At 40.3% G+C, this 22,056-nt stretch overlaps 4 protein-coding genes across 4 annotated transcripts; all 4 read right to left on the bottom strand.

Annotated features, from left to right (window-relative positions):
* Positions 1 to 1,435: 1,435 nt before the first annotated feature.
* Positions 1,436 to 4,047, bottom strand: LOC103412338 (coatomer subunit epsilon-1-like). Its single transcript, XM_029103009.2, has 6 exons — positions 3,584 to 4,047; positions 3,329 to 3,480; positions 2,648 to 2,783; positions 2,405 to 2,560; positions 1,897 to 1,976; positions 1,436 to 1,727 (listed from the first exon to the last, which is right to left on the bottom strand). Exons 1-6 carry the CDS (start codon positions 3,845 to 3,847, stop codon positions 1,634 to 1,636), a joined length of 882 nt encoding a protein of 293 aa, XP_028958842.1. The 5' UTR covers positions 3,848 to 4,047; the 3' UTR covers positions 1,436 to 1,633.
* Positions 4,048 to 5,692: 1,645 nt separating this feature from the next.
* Positions 5,693 to 6,765, bottom strand: LOC103415027 (CASP-like protein 1B1). The gene is made up of 3 exons (XM_008353384.4): positions 6,362 to 6,765; positions 6,145 to 6,268; positions 5,693 to 6,035 (listed from the first exon to the last, which is right to left on the bottom strand). The coding sequence occupies exons 1-3, from the start codon at positions 6,580 to 6,582 to the stop codon at positions 5,817 to 5,819; spliced, it is 564 nt and encodes a 187-aa protein (XP_008351606.2). The 5' UTR covers positions 6,583 to 6,765; the 3' UTR covers positions 5,693 to 5,816.
* Positions 6,766 to 16,200: 9,435 nt separating this feature from the next.
* Positions 16,201 to 21,459, bottom strand: LOC103450677 (protein LSD1-like). The gene is made up of 8 exons (XM_029103008.2): positions 21,391 to 21,459; positions 21,223 to 21,296; positions 18,324 to 18,437; positions 18,075 to 18,185; positions 17,218 to 17,330; positions 16,884 to 16,964; positions 16,700 to 16,771; positions 16,201 to 16,606 (listed from the first exon to the last, which is right to left on the bottom strand). The coding sequence occupies exons 3-8, from the start codon at positions 18,433 to 18,435 to the stop codon at positions 16,556 to 16,558; spliced, it is 540 nt and encodes a 179-aa protein (XP_028958841.1). The 5' UTR covers positions 18,436 to 18,437; positions 21,223 to 21,296; positions 21,391 to 21,459; the 3' UTR covers positions 16,201 to 16,555.
* On the bottom strand, positions 19,504 to 20,875 carry LOC103454515 (protein ROOT PRIMORDIUM DEFECTIVE 1). Its single transcript, XM_070822702.1, has one exon. It carries the CDS (start codon positions 20,873 to 20,875, stop codon positions 19,664 to 19,666), a length of 1,212 nt encoding a protein of 403 aa, XP_070678803.1. The 3' UTR covers positions 19,504 to 19,663.
* Positions 21,460 to 22,056: the final 597 nt, after the last annotated feature.

The raw sequence follows: 22,056 nt of genomic DNA, 5'->3' as shown, positions 1-22,056 counted from the left end.
ATGGTCGTCGTATTCTTTTTGAGCCGGAAAACTCTGTGAGAGCATCAGTAGACGGCCTTGGCCTTTCGTCTCAGAAGATTATCGGAGCTGCTGTAACGGGCGGCGGCGTCGTCTTTGCTGCATAATGTCGAACCCGATAGCTTTAATTATCGGAACAGTGTTGAAAACTGCGTTCTACGTGATCAGGTTTGTGCTCTACAATGTCACGCTTTTAGGGCTAGATTTTATGGGGTGGTTCATTGGTTGGATGGTGAGGAATGTGCCTGCGTTCTGGATTCTCGTGGTCCTCCTGCTCTTGGTCGTAGCTGGGAAGATATTGCGAAGATGGGATCTCTGCGCTTTCTAATATTTATACCAGATTAAATCTCTCAATTGAAACGAATCCAACGATTTGATCCATTTTTGTAGACTCTGTTTAATGAATATCTTTAGATCATGATTTTATATAGTTTAGACTATTATTCAATTTTCATAAAAATATTCTAAAATTCCTTTCCAGTTTTAGATTTTTCAACAACTTCTTACTCCAACTTAAGTGTTTTTGGTTTATAAAATTAGTCAAAGATATTATAAGTATAACCAAAGGAAGATTAGTTAGGGTTCTGAGCATCGTGAACAGACGTGAGTTAAGTCAGTTGATCAAAACAGCATGGATGTTTTGTGGTGCTCAAATTCAAATTTTCCTATTTGTAGATTAGAAGATAGTTTAGAATATTGTCAAGAAAACTAAGAAACGATTGAGTAGAGAAGATTTTGTGCTTCATGTTTATATCAAACGATTAACCAAAAGTTTATTTTGGTTCTCTTTGTATATTTTCTCGGAATTTGTAGCCAATGTATGTGTGTGAAGATGAGATAAACCTAAGTACGGATGTTCAACCACATCATCCATAAACATCTTACAGGATGGGACGAGACTCTCTGTAATTTAGTCTCAACTCGGTGTAAGAGTTTCTCTAATCAAATAGCTCTACAAACTCTGATTACAAATGCCATCATCCACATGGCATCTTTCACAAAAGTATGACTCTGTGATTTGGTCGCATTCAATGTGAGAATTGCCCTAATCAAACAACATAACCATAAATGTCTCTTGAAAAAATAACATTTGTATTTGTAAAACTATTCTACTATATAGTTTATATGCTTAGCACTTTGTTTTTACCATGAAAAGAAATAATTGAAATTGTTAATAGTTAACAATAATCAAGTCGCTAATGAAAGACTTGGTGCAAAAGCAATGGCGTCTAAAATTCATACAGCCGACGATCCTACTCAGTGAGATAAAGCTTAGTTATTATTTAACAATAATCAAGTTGTAAATTGTGGATTTTGTAGCAGGATTACTGTTTTATCTTTTGAATGCTAACAAAAATGTTACTGTAATGTACAAAACATCACAGTATTGGGAAAAAAATGCTGAAAGCGAGTGCAATTAATCACAAACTTGGACTCCATATCATTGAAAAATCAAAGAAACCATACCCAAAGATTTGACCTCTGTCTACTAAATACATCTTTTCAGTTGAATATATATCTTCTCAGTTTACAAATCAAAAGATGAGCCGTCGCGAAAGATGTAAGGAGTATATAATAGCACTAATCGGCTCGTGTACAAACCACTTCTGAGGTTTCAACCAGCTGTTTGAAGAGCTTGGTTAATGTTCTGTTCTGCCTCCGCGGCCCGCTTGACGAGCAAGTGATTTGGGTGCCCAATTTTCAACTGGCTGAAAAACAGTAAAACATTCAATCACTGACCATTATATTCTACAGTTGCACACGATATGGGGCAAATACAAATAATTCCAGTGTTATGATAATATGAAATAACAAAATTTATGGATGACGTAAAAAGACGTGTCACAACGGCAGTATGAAGTAGCCTTTGAGATTTACCTGAGGAAACGAGAAGATGGCTTTCCCAGGTGAAGACAGCATACAACAAGGTTGGCTAGAGTTTCTGGATCCTTTGCATCCTGTGGCAGAACAAAATGGCACTTTTATTACTCTAAAAATGTCTTAAAAGAAATATGCGTAATCCTATGCCGCTCCTATACAGTTGGCAATATGAGAATGCTCATGTGTATTAATGGACCATTACAACAATACAAGATTTCCGAGTAAACGGGAAAGTAGATGAACATGGAGAGATAAATATAGGGAAACAAGAAAAGCAGAAAAATGCAACAAATGACGTACAAGTATACAACTCATTGTTTATTAATTCCAGCAAAAATAGTCATTTTGATTTAGTCAGATTTGAGTTGAGCATGCATAATGATGTAATCATGTAATTTTGTTTAGTAAGCCTTTGACTTTGTGAAGTTTTTCTAATTGACGGGATACAAACTGTAGACACCTTAAAAGCTCTAGAAAAGCCACCAATATATAACTTGGTACTTGCCTTTTGCAGTGCTTCAAGAAGTAGTGTTTCGGCTTCATCAAAGTTTCCCATATGCATACAGCAAACAGCCTTTCCATTGAGGATCAAACTCGTAGCCTGAGACTTCTCAGAGAAATCTTGGAAGATGAGATATGCCTCCTGTATCTTGGAACCACCCTGATTTCGAAGAATGTGAAATTACAAACATGAACTGTGATATCTAGTATTTCAGGGCAACTGAAAGGAAGACAAATATTTAATTACCACTGCCAGATTTAACCATGCCATTGCAAGTTGAGTTAGCGTGTGGTCCTCGTCAACCTGTTGCATGAGCCGCAGCTGTCTCTCCGCGTAATCTGACCTATGCATTTTAAGGAATATCTGGATATTCAATGCATTCCTGCAAATGCATAAGCAGCATGTATCAGGCTTAAGAAAATAACACATCATCAGGTTCTGCTTTCTGCTTCAACACTTAAATATCATTAGCCTCGGTATAAATTACATCAAAGATTAAATTTGACATCGATAAAGACACTACCCAACAGAAGGATCGCATAAGCCATCTAGAATTTACAAGCATGCAAAGGCAATTGGTTTCTATGCTTCACATATTAGCGACCCCAGAGTTTGTTTCAATTTATAAATTTATTTTCTTAACATTTTAATGGGTTTTCCATTACTTCATAGATCCCTCTAATTAACTTCTTTGCTCAATCCAATGAACATCGATATAATCACTAATCAAGCTAAAGACACTAAAAATCTGAAGCATTTCGGGTGTGTCCCGTTCGAAAGATAACGACAATGCAGAGCCTCAGAGAAAATCTAACTAACAATAAAGTTACCAAGTTTGATCATAGCGTTTAATCAGAACATGATCTTAAGTAAAATCAGAATACGAAAATGCCCAAGTGATCAGGTAAAGTGAAAAGATTGACGTACAGTTCCATAGTGCCTCCGGAATTGGTGTATTTGAGAGCTTCATTGTAGTCCTGCTCATGCATGAAAACCGTCCCAGCAATCAGCCTCAGGGTAGGGTTGTTTCCGACGGCCGGATCCGCCAACAACTCCTTCAAATTCGAGATCGCCGATTCCTGCACAATTCCAAACCTTTCAATTCATCACACATCCAATTCAATCCGATTCGATTCAACAGTGTGTGATATCGGGATCGAAATTCAAAATTGAAGACGGTACCTTGAAATCGGGGCCAGACAGGTAGAGGGCGAGGAGCTTGACGGCCTGGAGAGGAGTGGCGGCGGAGGCGTCGATCTCGTTGATGACGAGCTGGTAGCTTCCGAGGGCGATGTAAGAGCGGAAGACGAGGCAGTCGCGCTCGACGGCGTCGTCGGGGGAGAGGTTGGGGAGGTCGCTGTTGTTAATGGCGGCCTGGTAGGCGCCCAAGTAGAAGTTGTTGCGGAGGTTAAAGAGGTGGTCCGGTCCTGCTGCCACTGCTGCCATTGTTGAGAGATTTCGATCGGTTTTTTTACAGTTGCAGATCTGAGAGAGAAGCGTGGAGGACGAAGGGTATAGAGGGCCGATTATTATAACGTTTTATGTACTTTCGATGATGGATTTAATTCCAATCTTGGGCCAACCCAAAACTCTCTTTCGCTCTTGTTGTTCACGAGGGCTTTTTCAATGTGAACACGGTTCCATATACAAGTATTATAATTAAATCTTTTTTATAAGGATCCTAGGAATTCGGTGATCTTATTTGTTTATTGTATATTGTGTGGTCAGAAATCATTTCAAAATTTAAAATTTAAAATGAATATAATCTAATGAAAACTGACCGCATGATTTACGTTAAACGAGTGAAATCACGGGATCTCTAGGATCCCCTTGCCGGATCCTTTTCCATAATTAAGCAGTTAGAATTTTTTTTTTTAAAGTATTCAAACATTTGTATTATAACACATTGTATACCGAGTCGTGTTCCTCGTGCACTGAAAATTTTCTCGTTGTCCACGTATTGAGAACACAAGCTCTTTTATCATGCGTCATAATATTAGTGGAGATTTTAAGTGTCCATCTACTTGTATTATGACACATACTGATGTTTTGGATGCACTGAAAAATCTCTTCAACCGACATCTCCAATTTATGAATCAGTCATAATTAAATATCAAACTCGTTATTTACGAGAGTTCAATGTGAGACGTTGCAGTAGCAAATTTTCTTTTTATTTATGGGTACTTCCTATACATTATAATTTCTCTTTCAAATTCAAAGCATCAATCATGATTTCTTTAACTCAGCAAGTTGTAGTACCCTTTCTATGAAAATTTTAGGGAAAAATTAGTATCCGGTCCTTAGTTTCTAATGTTCATTGACTAAGACCTTATTAGTTTTTAGATTTTGATTAAAGTCCCTAACATTAATATATTAATGAATTATATGTCAGTTACATAATTTTTATAATAAAAATTAGTAATTGATTTAGAGTTTTAATACTCACACCCTTAATAAACTCCTATTAATTTCAATTCAAACATTTCCAAAATATAAAAAATAAAATCAGAATAAGTTTTACCCATTAAATTTTTATAAAAGAATGATAGGTACCCATTCTTAAATATACCAATTTGTTATATGAAAAATGTACCCTTTTTTAATATAAAATGTATCCATTTTTCATATAAAATTCATTCAATCTTTTATCTAATCCATTTTTTTTAACTTATATGGGTACATTCCATTTCGTTGATTTAAGAATGTATCTATGTCAAATTTAATAGAAGAAATGCTTAACAATTATTAAGCCTAATATCTTCTTTTTCTTTTTTTTTTTGTGTTTTTGAAAAATGTACCCATGTTTTGGTTAGTTTTTTATGAACGTACCCATGTATACACATAATATATTGGAGAGTATAATTTATCTTTAATATTTTAATCCCATAAATTATGAGTTTTTATTTAGAATCTCATTAATATAAATAACTACAAATTTTATTTTTAGTTTAAAAATAAAATAATCTACATAGAAATACGTTATTACATTAATGTCAATGACTTTAATAAAAAACTAAAAAACACAAAGGTTTTAGTCAAAGAATATTGATAGTTAGGGACCGCATCCAAAGTGTCCCAAATTTTAGTAAGATTACCGATTATGATTCACCTTTAAATTTCACCACTTATTCCGTCATCAATGTACACAATCTTAAATTAAATTTGGGATGATTGCATTGACTTGCCGATGAATTGGGTAAGTACTAAAATGCGTTTGTGACTGTGTGACAGTCGCACGCAAAAATTTCTCACTTCAGTACACATAAAAGTTAGGTTGTTTGAAGTTCATAATACACGAATCACTTATTAAGTTGATGCAGAAAAATCATTCAAATTCAAATACATGATGATTTCATGGCACACACAAAGCAATACATTTTGACACAGTGAAAAGGACTATATTATCAATGCAGTTCTAATTTCTTTTGAGTAGTTTGATGATGGACAACACTGTGATAACCAGCAAAAAGAGGAGTCCGATGTAGGAAGCGATGATGGCACCGCCGGCACGGTCGCAGTACTTCTCGAACTTGTCACAGATTTTGTTCCACCTTGCGTGCGAGTTTCCCTTCTTCCCTAGCTCTGCCATGAAGGTTGCTGCACCATCGCCCGAAGATACCAGGGCCACAATCATCTGCATTCCACAACCAAAAATATACAGTCTAGTTGACATAATTACCCTGCGTTCGATTCTTCCCGACCTCGAATATCGCTTGTATTAAAAGGAATAATCGTTTGCTTACCATGTCTAAAACGGCTACCATCACAAGTTGAAGGCCCTTGTCCTTGAACTTGTCTCCGAAAAAGTGCACAACTATCATGAACACGTTATGAAGGCTTGCAATTCCATTAGCTATCACAAAGTACCTGCATCATCATCAATAGCGAAAACCGTCACTCGGGTCCTCTAATTTCTGTTTGTATGGGAGGTAGAAAAAAAGAGAGAGTACCGAGGCTTACACATTTGCAGGATTGTGCTGAAACTTGGCTGTGAGAGTGACGCTTATTGGTGGGGCAACCACCAAGGACTTGGTTTCTTTGTTGCTTGCCATTACAACGGTTGCAGTCACCGTGGCAAAAAACCCAACCACCCTCAGCACGACAATAGTCCAGTCCGTCGGCTTCGTCACTGCCGCTAACTCCGCCCTATCCTCGGGTTTCTGTCCATTTTCTAGAGCCATGGTTGAATTAGAGAGAGTGAGTGCTTTGTTGCTTCTTATAGTGACAGAACCAGTTGCTGAGTAAGTGAGGCATGTAGTTAGTTTTCTTTGATTAGACTAACAATCCAATAATTTTAGGGTTTGTTGGGTTTAGGTAGTTTGGAAAAACTTTCTAACCCCACACGCATCATGGTTTAATCTGCCCCTGCTTATGTCACCCAGAATTTCTAGACACATTGGCTCAACAAACGTAGAGCTACCTTGCTTTAATCTTTTTCTTTCTTGGTTGCACAAACGCATCAGCAATTTTGACAATCTTCTCTCTCAACTCTTCTCTGCATCGTTAGCTTTTATTATTATCAATGCAAGAAACATTCTGATGGCGTGTTCGCTAAGCATGGGGGTTGAAATTTGAAATTATTCTGACTCTCGACTTTTCATACGATTACAAACACATACATGATCAAAAGAAAGAAGATGTGGGGCTCTAATAGTACAAATCCATACTTCTTCGAATACTGGTTTCCCCTCTTCCAAGTACGTAAACAGATCGTACACACTCACATCTAATCAAAAGACGCGCATATTTGGAATCAGGAAAAGCCTGATGCTTTCAGGTAGGCCTGACGAACTAGTTGTATTTATCGTGTCAAATCCGTTATCTTAATGAGTTCTTAACAAGTGACCCCCAACAATGATCTGATTCGTTAACGAGTCGTATCGTTTCGTGTCGGGTAACGAGTCACGCAAGAAGTTGTCATGCCTAACGTCTAAATATGGCAAACGGTATCTCATTGAAATGAGTCGTGTCGTGTCAAATCAAATCCGTTATCCTAATGGGTTCTTAACAAGTGACCCAATAATGATCTGATTCGTTAACGAGTCGTATCGTTTCGTGCGGGTTAACGAGTTATACAAGAAGTTATCATGCCTAATGTCTATATTGGGTAAAGAGTGTCTCATTGGGTTCTTAATGTGTCACCCGATAACGACCAGACTCGTTAACAAATTGACCCAAAACCTGTTATTTTCGTATCATTTAGTATCAAGTTAATGAGTTGTGTAAAAATTTGGCAGACCTACTTTCAAGTTTTTGAGGGGTTTAGTGGGTTTGTCGTGTGTATCAGATTATCCGGATGCTAAGAACGAGGAATCGCCAGCTTAGAAAATATGAGGCAAAAAACTGCCAACCTTGAACAGAAAGGCAAATGCTAAGCACTTCCGAATAATACTTCTACCAACGATCAACCGACTACCTTTAGAATTGCACAGAAGCAGGCCACCATCATCAAACAACAACAACAACAACAACAACAAAGCCTTTTCCCACTAAGTGGGGTCGGCTATATGAATCCTAGAACGCCATTGCGCTCGGTTTTGTATCATGTCCTCCGTTAGATCCAAGTACTCTAAGTCTTTTCTTAGAGTCTCTTCCAAAGTTTTCCTAGGTCTTCCTCTACCCCTTCGGCCCTGAACCTCTGTCCCGTAGTCACATCTTCGAACCGGAGCGTCAGTCGGCCTTCTTTGCACATGTCCAAATCACCGGAGCCGATTTTCTCTCATCTTTCCTACAATTTCGGCTACTCCTACTTTACCTCGGATATCCTCATTCCCAATCTTATCCTTTCTCGTGTGCCCACACATCCCACAAAGCATCCTCATCTCCGCTACACCCATTTTGTGTACGTGTTGATGCTTCACCGCCCAACATTCTGTGCCATACAACATCGCTGGCCTTATTGCCGTCCTATAAAATTTTCCCTTGAGCTTCAGTGGCCTACGACGGTCACACAACACGCCGGATGCACTCTTACCCTTCATCCATCCAGCTCGTATTCTATGGTTGAGATCTCCATCTAATTCTCCGTTCTCTTGCAAGATAGATCCTAGGTAGCGAAAACGGTCGCTTTTTGTGATCTTCGCTAGATTGCTCCGGTCATTAGTGTGGATAAGTATATAAATGGATAGAGATAGGAAAGCAAACACAAGATGTACGTGGTTCACCCAGATTGGCTACGTCCACGGAATAGAAGAGTTCTCATTAATTGTGAAGGGTTTACACAAGTACATGGGTTCAAGCTCTCCTTTAATGAGTACAAGTGAATGATTTAGTACAAATGACATTAGGAAATATTGTGGGAGAATGATCTCGTAATCATAAACTTCTAAGTATCGGAGTGTGGTGTCGTCTTGACTTGCCTTATCTGTCTCATAGGTAGATGTGGCATCTTCTCTGGAAGTACTCTTCCTCCATCCAGGGGTGATATCTTTAACTGGTGGAGATGCACAAGGTAATGTATCAATTTCACTTGAAGCTTACTTGTAGTTTCAAGCTTGGTCAAGCGCGATACAAACCATGTAGTAGGAGTCCCCCAAGTCGCCGAGCTAGGGGGTCTGCTGAAAGAGGTGACAGACAAGGTAAGCAATCAGAGCTCCGACTGATTGTTCACCTTCTCCCCATCTTGCAGCAGCATGAAGGATAAAGAGAAGAAAAATGAGAAGAGATGATATGAGATACTTTTGCTTTTGAAGAAGTAACTTTCCACAGGCTTATTCTTGAACTGAGCTGGAGGGTTTTCTGGTTTCCTCCAGAGTATAAGGCCGACTGAAGAATTTGAGGGTCAAAACAAGTCCATCAAATCTAGAGTACGTTCCACCCTGCTGATATGGGATACTTTTGCTTTTGACAGAGTAATGGATGTATCGGCACGTGTGCTGTTACGCTTGTCTCCACATGCTTCCTTGTATCCTTCGCACTTGCCCTATCTGTTCCTCAAGCAGATGCGGAAATCTTCCCTGGAAACATAAGATGTTGAAGATGAGTACTCGAGAGCAATGCCAGGTAAGTAATCAGGTAAGGGGTTCCAGGCAGTCAGTTCCTGGCTGGAAGCTTGATTCCAAGTGCTGACTGATTGCTCTCTTTCTCCTTGTCTTGCAGGTAAAAACAAGGCCAAAGGAAAAGACAGGGAAAAAGCATGATATGGGATACTCTTGCTTTTAACCCTGATGATATGAGATATTCTTGCTCTAGTATAGCTTGTTTGCAGAGGTATTATCGGGGGGAAAGAAAGCTGAATATTTCGAAAGGCTTCGTTGGGAGTGCCCTCTTAGATATGATGAAGGGTTGAGCATTTTTGCAGGTCTGCCTGTCCGTTGGGGATGGAGGTCGACATATATAGGAGTTTCCCTAACAACAAGTAGTAATGCTATTCATTTACCCTGCTTGGTCATAGCACGGTAGTGGGAGCTGCCAGTTTCACATGTTTTAACTCTGTCAGAGCACTTTGAAAAAGTGGTCTGTGGTATCTGGCTCTCGAGATTCGGAGAACGATGCCTCTTCGATTTTTGAGAAAGCAATCATGCTGGGGGTCTGGCTCTCGAGATTCGGAGAGTAGTGTCTCTTCGATTTTTGAGGAAGTAATCATGTTGGGAGTCTGGCTCTCGAGATTCGGAGGGCGGTGCCTCTTCGATTTTGGAGCAAGCAATCCTGTTGGGAGTGTTGTCTCGAAAGTGAGTAAAGGTTGGGCATTTTTGCTAGTCTACCTTGCCCCGAAGCACAAAGGTTGACACACAGGGACTTTCCAATTATCTAGCAATGGTACTGTTCCTTTACCCTATCTTCGCTTTTGAGAAAGTAGTCATGTTGGGAGTCTGGCTCTCGAGATTCGGAGGACGGTGCCTCTTCGATTTTGGAGCAAGTAATCTTGTTAGGAGTGTTTTCTCGAATGTGAGTAAAGGTTGGGCATGTTTGCTAGTCTACCTTGCCACGAAGCACAGAGGTTGACACACAGGAACTTTCCAATTATTCAGCAATGGTACTGTTCCGTTACCCTTGTGGGTAATAATATGGTAGCTAGACCTTCAAAATTTATGTGTCTAAACTTTGTTAGTGCTGTTTCTTTGCTATTCTTTTACCTTTCTTGGTCAGAGCGATGTAGTGGGAGCTGCAAGCTTCACGTGCTCAACTTTGGCAGAGAACTTTGGCAAAGTTATCTGTGGTACCCATGAGCTATTGTTGCGTGTGGGAAGTGGGTGATTGAACAGTAAGATTCATGTGCTTTCTACTTCACCAGAAGTCTTCGACAGAATGCCCATAATTTCTGCAAAGCTGAGTGTGCGTGTGACATGTGCTGACAAGGCTAGAATAGTAGGTGCCTCTTCGATTTCTGAGATCGGCCCTCGTGGTCTCTGAGCAGCCCAGCTTTTGAGAAAGCGAGCGCCTCTTCGATTGATTCGGAGAACGATGCCTCATCGATTTTTGAGAAAGCAATCATGCTGGGGGTCTGGCTCTCGAAGATTCGGGGAGCAGTGTCTCTTCGATTTTTGAGAAAGTAATCATGTTGGGAGTCTGGCTCTCGAGATTCGGAGGGCGGTGCCTCTTCAATTTTGGAGCAAGCAATCTTGTTGGGAGTGTTTTCTCGAATGTGAGTAAAGGTTGGGCATGTTTGCTAGTCTACCTTGCCACGAAGCACAGAGGTTGACACACAGGGACTTTCCAATTATCCAGCAATGGTACTGTTCCTTTACCCTCTCTTCGATTTTTAAGAAAGTAGTCATGTTGGGAGTCTGGTTCTCGAGATTCGGAGGACGGTGCCTCTTCGATTTTGGAGCAAGCAATCTTATTGGGAGTGTTTTCTCGAATGTGAGTAAAGGTTGGACATGTTTGCTAGTCTACCTTGCCACGAAGCACAGAGGTTGACACACAGGGACTTTCCAATTATCCAGCAGTGGTACTGTTCCTTTACCCTTGTGGGTAATAATATGGTAGCTAGACCTTCCAAATTTATGGGTCTAAACTTTGTTAGTGCTGTTTCTTTGCTATTCTTTTACCCTTCTTGGTCAGAGCGATGTAGTGGGAGCTTCAAGCTTCACGTGCTCAACTTTGGCAGAGAACTTTGGCAAAGTTATCTGTGGTACCCATGAGCTATTGTTGCGTGTGGGAAGTGGGTGATTGAAAAGTAAGATTCATGTGTTTTCTACTTCCCCAGAAGTCTTCGACAGAATGCCCATAATTTCCGCAAAGCTGAGTGTGCGTGTGACAGGTGCTGACAAGGCTGGAAAAGTAGGTGCCTCTTCGATTTCTGAGATCGGCCCTCGTGGTCTCTGGGGAGCCCAGCTTTTGAGAAAGCGAGCGCCTCGTCGATTTCTGAGATCGGCCTTCGTGGTCTTTGAGCAGCCCAACTTTTGAGAAAGCAAACGCCTCTTCGATTTCTGAGATCAACCCTCGTGATCTCTAAGCAGCCCAGCTTTTGAGAAAGCAAACGCCTCTTCGATTTCTGAGCAGGCGCCTCTTCGATTTCTGAAGCTCCGTCGAGTGCAGATTTTTATAGGGGCTGGCATTAAGTTCCAAAGCACACTTGAATCTCCACTAGTAGAAGCTTCATTCTTGCACTTCTAAGATCTTGATTTGTCCGACCTCTTCTCTCTTCAACACCTTTGAAAATGTCTGGCCCCTCCGACCGTCGTTTTGACTTGAACCTTGTTGAAGAGGCAGCCCCGCCTTCTCCAGACAACATATGGCGCCCATCATTCGTCTCCCCTACTGGTCCTCTTACCGTTGGGGATTCCGTGATGAAGAATGATATGACCGCTGCGGTGGTGGCCAGGAACCTTCTCACTCCTAAAGATAACAGACTACTTTCCAAACGGTCTGATGAGTTAGCTGTTAAGGATTCGCTGGCTCTCACTGTTCAGTGTGCAGGTTCTGTGTCTAATATGGCCCAACGCCTATTTGCTCGAACCCGCCAAGTTGAATCATTGGCGGCTGAAGTGATGAGTCTCAAACAAGAGATTAGAGGGCTCAAACATGAGAATAAACAGTTGCACCGGCTCGCACATGACTATGCTACAAACATGAAGAGGAAGCTTGACCAGATGAAGGAAACTGATGGTCAGGTTTTACTTGATCATCAGAGATTTGTGGGTTTGTTCCAAAGGCATTTATTGCCTTCGTCTTCTGGGGCTGTACCACGTAATGAAGCTCCGAATGATCAACCTCTGATGCCTCCTCCTTCTAGGGTTCTGTCCAGTACTGAGGCTCCAAATGATCCCCCTCCGGTGCCTTCTCTTTCTGGGGCTCTACCGACTGCTGAGACTTCTCCTAAGCAACCTTTGTGAAGGCTCCCTCTTGTGTGTTTATTTTGACTCATGTATATGTACATATTTGTAGCTTATCGGGGATATCAATAAATAAGCTTTCCTTCATTTCAACGTATTGTGTTAAATACACCAAAGCCTTCTTCGCTAAGTTCTTTGAATTTTCTTTTGTTGAAGCTTGTATGTTGAAGCTTTCTGAGTAGAGCATGTAGGTTGGGGTAGTGTTCCCTTAATTTCCCGAGTGAGGAAAACTTCTCGGTTGGAGACTTGGAAAATCCAAGTCACTGAGTGGGATCGGCTATATGAATCTTAGAACGCCATTGTGCTCGATCCTGAGTCATGTCCTTTGTTAGATCCAAGTACTCTAAGTCTTTTCTTAGAGTCTCTTCCAAAGTTTTCCTAGGTCTTCCTCTACCCCTTCGGCCCTGAACCTCTGTCCCATAGTCGCATCTTCTAATCGGAGCGTCAGTAGGCCTTCTTTGCACATGTCCAAACCACTGTAACCGATTTTCTCTCATCTTTCCTTCAATTTCGGCTACTCCTACTTTACCCCGGATATCCTCATTCCTAATCTTATCCTTTCTCGTGTGCCCACACATCCAACGAAGCATCCTCATCTCCGCTACACCCATTTTGTGTACGTGTTGATGTTTCACCGCCCAACATTCTGTGCCATACAGCATCGCCGGCCTTATTGCCGTCCTATAAAATTTTCCCTTGAGCTTCAGTGGCATACGGCGGTCACACAATACGCCTGATGCACTCTTCCACTTCATCCATCCAGCTTGTATTCTGTGGTTGAGATCTCCATCTAATTCTCCGTTCTTTTGCAAGATAGATCCTAGGTAACGAAAACGGTCGCTCTTTGGTATTTCTTGATCTCCGATCCTCACCCCTAACTCGTTTTGGCCTCCATTTGCACTGAACTTGCACTCCATATATTCTGTCTTTGATCGGCTTAGGCGAAGACCTTTAGATTCCAACACTTCTCTCCAAAGGTTAAGCTTTGCATTTACCCCTTCCTGAGTTTCATCTATCAACACTATATCGTCTGCGAAAAGCATACACCAAGGAATATCATCTTGAATATGTCCTGTTAACTCATCCATTACCAACGCAAAAAGGTAAGGACTTAAGGATGAGCCTTGATGTAATCCTACAGTTATGGGAAAGCTTTCGGTTTGTCCTTCATGAGTTCTTACGGCAGTCTTTGCTCCTTCATACATATCCTTTATAGCTTGGATATATGCTACTCGTACTCCTTTCTTCTCTAAAATCCTCCAAAGAATGTCTCTTGGGACCCTATCATACGCTTTTTCCAAATTTATAAAGACCATGTGTAAATCCTTTTTCCCATCTCTATATCTTTCCATCAATCTTCGTAAGAGATAGATTGCCTCCATGGTTGAGCGCCCTGGCATGAACCCGAATTGGTTGTCCGAAACCCGTGTCTCTTGCCTCAATCTATGCTCAATGACTCTCTCCCAGAGCTTCATTGTATGACTCATTAGCTTAATACCCCTATAGTTCATGCAATTTTGTACGTCGCCCTTATTCTTGTAGATAGGCACCAAAGTGCTCGTTCGCCACTCATTTGGCATCTTCTTCGTTTTCAAAATCCTATTAAAAAGGTCAGTGAGCCATGTTATACCTGTCTCTCCCAAAAGTTTCCATACTTCGATTGGTATATTGTCTGGGCCTATTGCTTTTTTATGCTTCATCTTCTTCAAAGCTACAACCACTTCTTCCTTCCGGATTCGACGATAAAAAGAGTAGTTTCTACACTCTTCTGAGTTACTCAACTCCCCTAAAGAAGCACTCATTTCATGTCCTTCATTGAAAAGATTATGAAAATAACCTCTCCATCTGTCTTTAACCGCGTTCTCTGTAGCAAGAACCTTTCCATCCTCATCCTTGATGCACCTCACTTGGTTTAGGTCCCTTGTCTTCTTTTCCCTTGCTCTAGATAGTTTATAGATATCCAACTCTCCTTCTTTGGTATCTAGTCGTTTATACATATCGTCGTAAGCCGCTAACTTAGCTTCTCTGACAGCTTTCTTCGCCTCTTGCTTCGCTTTTCTATACCTTTCACCATTTTCATCGGTCCTCTCCTTGTATAAGGCTTTACAACATTCCTTCTTAGCCTTCACCTTTGTTTGTACCTCCTCATTCCACCACCAAGATTCCTTTTGGTGTGGGGCAAAGCCCTTGGACTCTCCTAATACCTCTTTTGCTACTTTTCGGATACAACTAGCCATGGAATCCCACATTTGGCTAGCTTCCCCCTCTCGATCCCACACACATTGGGTGATTACCTTCTCTTTGAAAATGACTTGTTTTTCTTCTTTTAGATTCCACCATCTAGTCCTTGGGCACTTCCAAGTCTTGTTCTTTTGTCTTACTCTTTTGATATGTACATCCATCACCAACAAGCGATGTTGATTAGCCACGCTCTCTCCTGGTATAACTTTGCAATCCTTACAAGTTATACGATCCCCTTTCCTCATTAGAAGAAAATCTATTTGTGTTTTTGACGACCCACTCTTGTAGGTGATCACATGTTCTTCTCTCTTCTTAAAGAAGGTGTTGGCTAAGAAGAGATCATATGCCATTGCAAAATCCAAGATAGCTTCCCCATCCTCGTTTCTCTCCCCAAAACCATGGCCACCATGAAAACCTCCATAGTTGCCTGTCTCCCTGCCCACGTGTCCATTTAAATCTCCTCCTATAAATAACTTCTCCGTCTGAGCAATTCCTTGCACCAAGTCTCCAAGATCTTCCCAAAATTTCTCCTTCGAACTCGTATCCAACCCTACTTGAGGTGCGTACGCACTAATCACATTGATAAGTTCTTGTCCTATTACAATCTTGATTGCCATGATTCTATCTCCTACCCTCTTGACATCTACAACATCTTGTACCAAGGTCTTGTCCACGATGATGCCGACACCGTTTCTCGTTCTATTTGTGCCCGAATACCAAAGTTTAAACCCTGAGTTTTCTAGATCCTTTGCCTTACTACCAACCCACTTAGTTTCTTGTAGGCACATAATATTTATCCTTCTCCTCACCATCACTTCCACTACTTCCATAGATTTTCCCGTTAAGGTTCCTATATTCCACGTTCCTAAACGCATTTTGCTCTCTTGAACTCTACCCTTCTGTCCTAGCTTCTTCACCATCCCCCGTCTAATAGGATCAAAGTACTTCTTTTGTGTGTCCCGGGTAAAGTTGATAGGAGCATATGCTCCCAAACAACTTTGAGTGGAGTCGTTCGAAAAGAAGTTTCTATGGCCCCCTTGCTCATTTAACACTGCATCCGGGTGCCGATGGAGATACAGCGACCCTTGCTCACTTATCACTGTGCTCGGGCCACACAGCGCGCCACTTACGGGTGACGCCCTAGCTTTAGCGCGATTTTGTTCTGGATTCATTTTCATAAGGATTCGACGTGATCATGGAGTGCCGGCTGTCGACTACCTGACGCCCTCCCCCTCCTCCTTTATCCGGGCTTGGGACCGGCCATGTAAGGCCACCATCATCAAACGAAAAAACATAAATTGTTTACATACAAAACAAATGTATGATAACTGGATTTGTAGTTCAAAAACATATACCCTCTATGCGCAGTGACTCGACTAAACTTGGGACACACGGCACGGGTGAGATAGCAATCACAAGAATGACAGCAATACCCTCGCTCGCCGCATCAGGTCTATTCGGTAGATAATACATTTATCCGACGCCTCACATTTGAAATGTTTCTCGCACACATGTTTATGAACAACTCCAATAGAAATATACACCCAATGTCGATCGTGCCTATCTTCCAAGTAATCTGTAATAAGGATTTGATTTGTTCCCTGCGAAGTAAAACTAGCTGCAATAGATTTCAGAATCACGCTGTGCTAGTTTTTCCCCGTGTGACACCAACGACGACGTTGCTCACCTGTGAGATTAAGAGTGTTATCATCATTAGGTCTTTGATTGCTCAATACGGAAAACAATGGCAATGAACGGATGCATTATTTAACAAGCTTACCAATTTGCCACTTTCGTCAACAGACATAGGGTTCTCAACGACAACGGTCTGGCTCTGAGAATGAGGCATTGCCTGGAGAAAATACAAGAGAAATAAATTCAACAGACTCACTACGCATAATATGTTACTACCACAAAGGCGGTCTCATCCAGGACATATAAATAGCATGCTTCTCAGAACTTACTGCTGAAGTAGAGGGCACCATTCCTGAATTGGCCGTCCCATTAGGTCTGTGCGCTGGAATTGGAACCCTCATATTGGCCATCTGTATAATGTTCAAACCAACACTCAATTAGTTAGTTCATTTGCAAAGAAGATGGTTTTCAACATGAAAGAACAATTTATATCCAACCACTCAATCATTAACAAGAAGATTCTTAACATTTAGCGAGTCTATAGCACCAAAATAAAAGCATGATTTAGAACATTTAATGGGCCCAGAATTCATAAGCTATAATAACATAGAATATTGAGTGACAATGACATGCCAAAGGTTCAAAAATTTCATCTATACTTACCCCAGCATTAGTAACAAAGTGACAGACTGCACATTTGACCGAAGGAGCTCCAAATGGATACATAAGCGTTGTCCGGCAGTTTCCACAGTTGATGTGGGCGACCTGACTGGATGCTTTTTTTCACAAAAATAAGACCCACAAGAGAGGGGAAGTCAATAAGCTGAGGAAGTGAAACAGTTATCAAACATAGAATAAGCTGTACATATGCAATTACAATATATGCTGGTTCTGTCAAATTTTTAAGATCTTTCTAAATACCACCGAAGACACATTTCGGTCAGTAATTTCCAAAATAACAGAAATATCAAACTCTGATATTGACTGGAAATATTCCTGCCATGTGCACTATTAAAAGGAACAAAAATTAACAGCAATACTATGTAAAGGGAAGAATTCCTTATGGTCTTTCATTTAATACAAAGACATATTAATGAAACCACTGAAGTTTCGAAATGTCTACTTTTAATGTCCTCATAAAGTAGGTGAAACCTACTTCCTTCAAAATTACAATCTTTGAGTTTTTCTTTATCCATTACGTAAGACTGTAAGAGTGAAGTCCTTTTAAGTTAGCAAACCAAAAATAATCTAGAACCTTCCAAAAAGAAGCATATAAAAAAGAGGAGCTTTTTGGGAGTTGCCTATACATTGCAGAACAGATCCACACATGCATGGGACATAGGTGCTAAACTGAAAAACCTCTGCAGTATCATGGATTACCGTCCATACCCTAAGATTGTTTACCTTGGGAAACATTAGGATGCATATCACCTTCCACTAAGTGGTAGATTACAAGAGTGAAGATTACATGCCATAACAATTAAAACTTCATTTTTTATTCAAGTAAGCTTATATAGTACCTGGAGCAAGATTTACTGTGTGACAACAGGAGCACCTCACACTTGTTGCCCCACGCGTATGCATTAGCAACGTCCTACAACCCCCACAAATAAGTTGAGCCATTTCAGTCCCTGCAAGGTCATTGCACAAACGTTTTGTAACCTAACCTTATGACTACAATGAAATGCTTATTAGGTTAGACAAGTCTATCAGTCTCTGGTCCTATAATGATAACCATTAAGAAAAAGTATAAGGTAAAGAGACATTACCAGGAGCAGGGACTGGGGTGATTGTATTGCATAATGCACAGCATACATTTGTAGCTCCTCTAGGATATAGAAGAACGCTCCTACACCCACTACACACAAGCTGGCTCTGCATAACTGCAATTTTTAGAAATATACAAAGACAATGAGGCTTTACCAACAGAATCAAGTAAGACTATAGCAGACAATCTCACTGCACAACTTGAATCTTTTACCATATGGCAAATACGCTACACAGTGTTGTACGCCATTACAAATTCTAAATAAACTTTTGAAATATGAAACTGTAAACTTGAATATATCTATTACTATTTTAGCAACGATGGGTAAAGAGGTAAGAGAGATCATGAACACAAATCCTAAAGCTTACCCGAAGTAAATTTTTCTTCACTTTCAAAACCAGATAATACATTTTAGAAGAACACATCATGGCAAAAAGACTGAACTAACTTTCTTTGTGAAATCTAGCTCCTTCAGGTCTTCCCAACATCCAACCAATCTTGACAACTTCAGTTCTTCAAAGACAGAAATTGCCAATCCTAACACTCAAAAACATGCCAACACTTCTACTTGTGGAAAGGACAGAAACCCCTAAATACAGAATAAGGTCCCCATACTTGATGCAGGACAATTACCTAAAGAAGTCGGGCCTAGGCAATGAAGTAAGCAATTGCATCATTCATGGACACAAGACATGGTATAAAGACAAAAATTATTGAGGCAAACAATCATACCCACTGGTGTGGAGATCTATCAAGGAGAAACTACTTTGTGTTTCATGACTCCAATATCCCAGCATTATTGTACATGCAAAACTTAATGTGTTAAAGGCAGTTTATTTCCTGGTTGGTAATTTTGAATAAATCTTAAGAGATTGCTACATTGTTTGTTACATTGCTTCCACCATTTCCTAACCTATAACGTAAGATAAATTTCTTGAAGCAAGTTATCTATTGTGATTGATTAGGAAACTAAAAGGACAAATGCATATAACTAGTTAACTGCATTAACACTACAAAGGGAACATCAATAGGTTCAGAAGATTTCAGAATAAGCAGCGACTCTTCCTCCTACTTTATCGATATATAGGCTAACTGCCTAAGTAAGTCATAGTTTTTTGTTTCATATGTTTTCTGGCAGTTAAGTTAAATTGAACTCAAGGTTAAAATGAGTAAACACGAAATACAGACAAGAAATACCATAAATCAAATCTATAAAAAAGCTAAGCCAAAGAAACGAATCATCAACTTTCGTGGTCATGATATAAGATCAAAATTGAATAAGTTTCTGACCACTAAAGTCTCATACTTATCAGGTTCACAGGAAGGGAAAAACTGTATTAACTAATCAGAGCTACAGGTTTCTTCATTGTGCTGTTCCAGCGACTCAGCCTCCATGTTCCTGGCATGGTTCCTTGGCTTAGAGTCATCATTAAACAGGCCATGACGCCCCAAAACGACAAGATCCACAAGCTTTCTCCTTGCTTTATAAACCGGATTTGGGTGAATCAAACACCCCCTCTCATAAGCTTCTCTTAGGAAAACAGTGTGTCTCTTTCCCTTGGTTGACAAATAAAACATCCCGGGGTGATCCAAGAATAAATCTCTGATATTCAAATCAAGGCCAAAACATTTCCTGAAATGGCTGATTTTCTCCACTTCAACCATCTTCTCGACTGTCAAATTCAAGAATTCATGAACAATTGAAACTGCCCGTTTCTCCACAGCCATCATTCCGGCCTTAGACGACCTCTTCTTCTCTGCCATCTCATCATATGGCCCCACATATGGCAACCTCTGCCACTCCTTAACCTTGGCTCTAAAATTCTTTCTTAACTTCATCCCAGGAGGATATCCGTGTTTAAAACTAAACTGAATTTCAGCCCTATCAACACTGCAACCCTCCTTGCAATACTCCTCTACCCTCCAATTTTCAACTGCTGCAGTGAACTTGTCAGAAGTTACATTAACCAGTTTCAGGTCATGAGTATTGGGTTCATGAGCATCACAGAATTGGAAAAGATGGGGGTTTTTATATATTACCGAGTCCTCAAAATCATCGGGAAGCCCAAGTTCCCTGCCAACTTTAAAAATGGCACGGAGTGGCAACATCTTGGAAGTAGACATTGATAGAAGCCGAACCAATCGATCAACAACAAGTGGCAACGAGGCGTTGATCGCCTCTGCTTCGTCTTTAGAAATTTGAGCGGCTCTGTCAGTTAATCTGCAGAAGGTCTGGGACTTCATGGGAACATGGTAAATGTGGAAAATGTGAGGGTATTTGCGGAGGAAGGCGACTGCACCACGGTTGAGATGGAGCTTTTGGGAGAGCTTGGAGAGGAAATCAAGGGACACTGCAGGGTCGTGGGGGTTTGCAAGGATGAGATCTTGGACAGCAATGACTTTGAGAAGGTTCTTGTACTTGTCCATTAGTTTCTCAAACGTGGCATCTCTGGCTCTCGATGCTACATACTCAGATGAGGTTGTTTTATACCGGACAGCCAAAAAATGTTGGCGGGGCTGTTTCATCATCCATCTGGTAAATTGGGTTCCCATCTGAACTCAAAGAGATATTCCTATATGTTTCAGGCACAATCCGCCTCCTACAATCTACGTGTAAACTGAAGCAGAAGCATATCAAGTCTTGAGCCAAATAAACACAAACATTGACGAACAAGCGGGTTCTATATAACAAGATCAAAACCTGTATAAGTTCTGGCAGGTAAAATCTCAAACCTAATGCCGATACCCAATACGAAACACAGAGGAACTAAGACATAACAAATACATTGAAAAGCGAAAATAAGCAGCAAATCCCTAACACCATTGCAAGCAATTGAGAAAACACAGCCTCTTAAACCAACCACCAAATTCAAATTAACATTTGTTTCCATAAAAGATACCTGATTTCGTTAACAAAGTTCAAATTCCACGACCCCTCGAGCAATTGGAGCTGTAATTCGACGTAATCGGATTGCTGAATCCAAACAAAGATCTTCAATCAATCCAAGTCAACGAAATAATTTATTCAAAAAACAAAAAACAAAAAAAAACCCAAACAAAATGAATACCGGGGATCGACGAAAGGTAAAATCTGAGACCAAAAAAATGAAACTTTTGGGGTTTTTGTTTGGAATGAGATGCAAAACGCGGAATCGGGTCGAAAGAAAGACGCGGGCTTTGTGGATTGGGAATTTGGGAGGATGTGAAAAGGAAATGTGGAAGAGGTTTGGTTCGATGTTGAAATTCTTTGCGTTTGTGATATCGCTGATTGGCGCTGTGGAAATAATGGGTTGGAATTTTGGAGATATGGGATTCCGGAGAGAAATAATTTTCAATGGACAACCTTATTGTTTTGTTCTGTTGTAATATCGACAGCTCGGTTGTAATCGCCCAATGTCTTGCTTGCCTCTAGAAGTGAGAAAATAGGGTCCAAGACTCCAATGGTCGAAATTATGGTTTACCGGTCGGGTTTATGTCATGAATATTAAACGTGTGTTATAATACAACGATTTTTTTTTAATGCAACTATAGATTCTCATTAGGGGTTTTATCATATGTTTAAGTTTAATGGGAGAAAAATTGGTTTCAAAATCGTTGTTCATGAAATTCGAACATATAATCTTTTACTTACAAGTGAAGAAGAATATCATTAGACTGAAATATCAAATTGACGTAATATCACAATTATTACAATGCTCATAATTACAAAAAATTCCATAATATATAAAGTTTAT

The sequence above is a fragment of the Malus domestica genome, chromosome 05 (assembly GCF_042453785.1).
Source record: "Malus domestica chromosome 05, GDT2T_hap1".
NCBI classification, from domain to species: domain Eukaryota; kingdom Viridiplantae; phylum Streptophyta; class Magnoliopsida; order Rosales; family Rosaceae; genus Malus; species Malus domestica.
The sequence above is the reverse complement of the archived record's forward strand: the minus strand, read 5'-3'. Positions and strand labels throughout refer to the sequence as shown.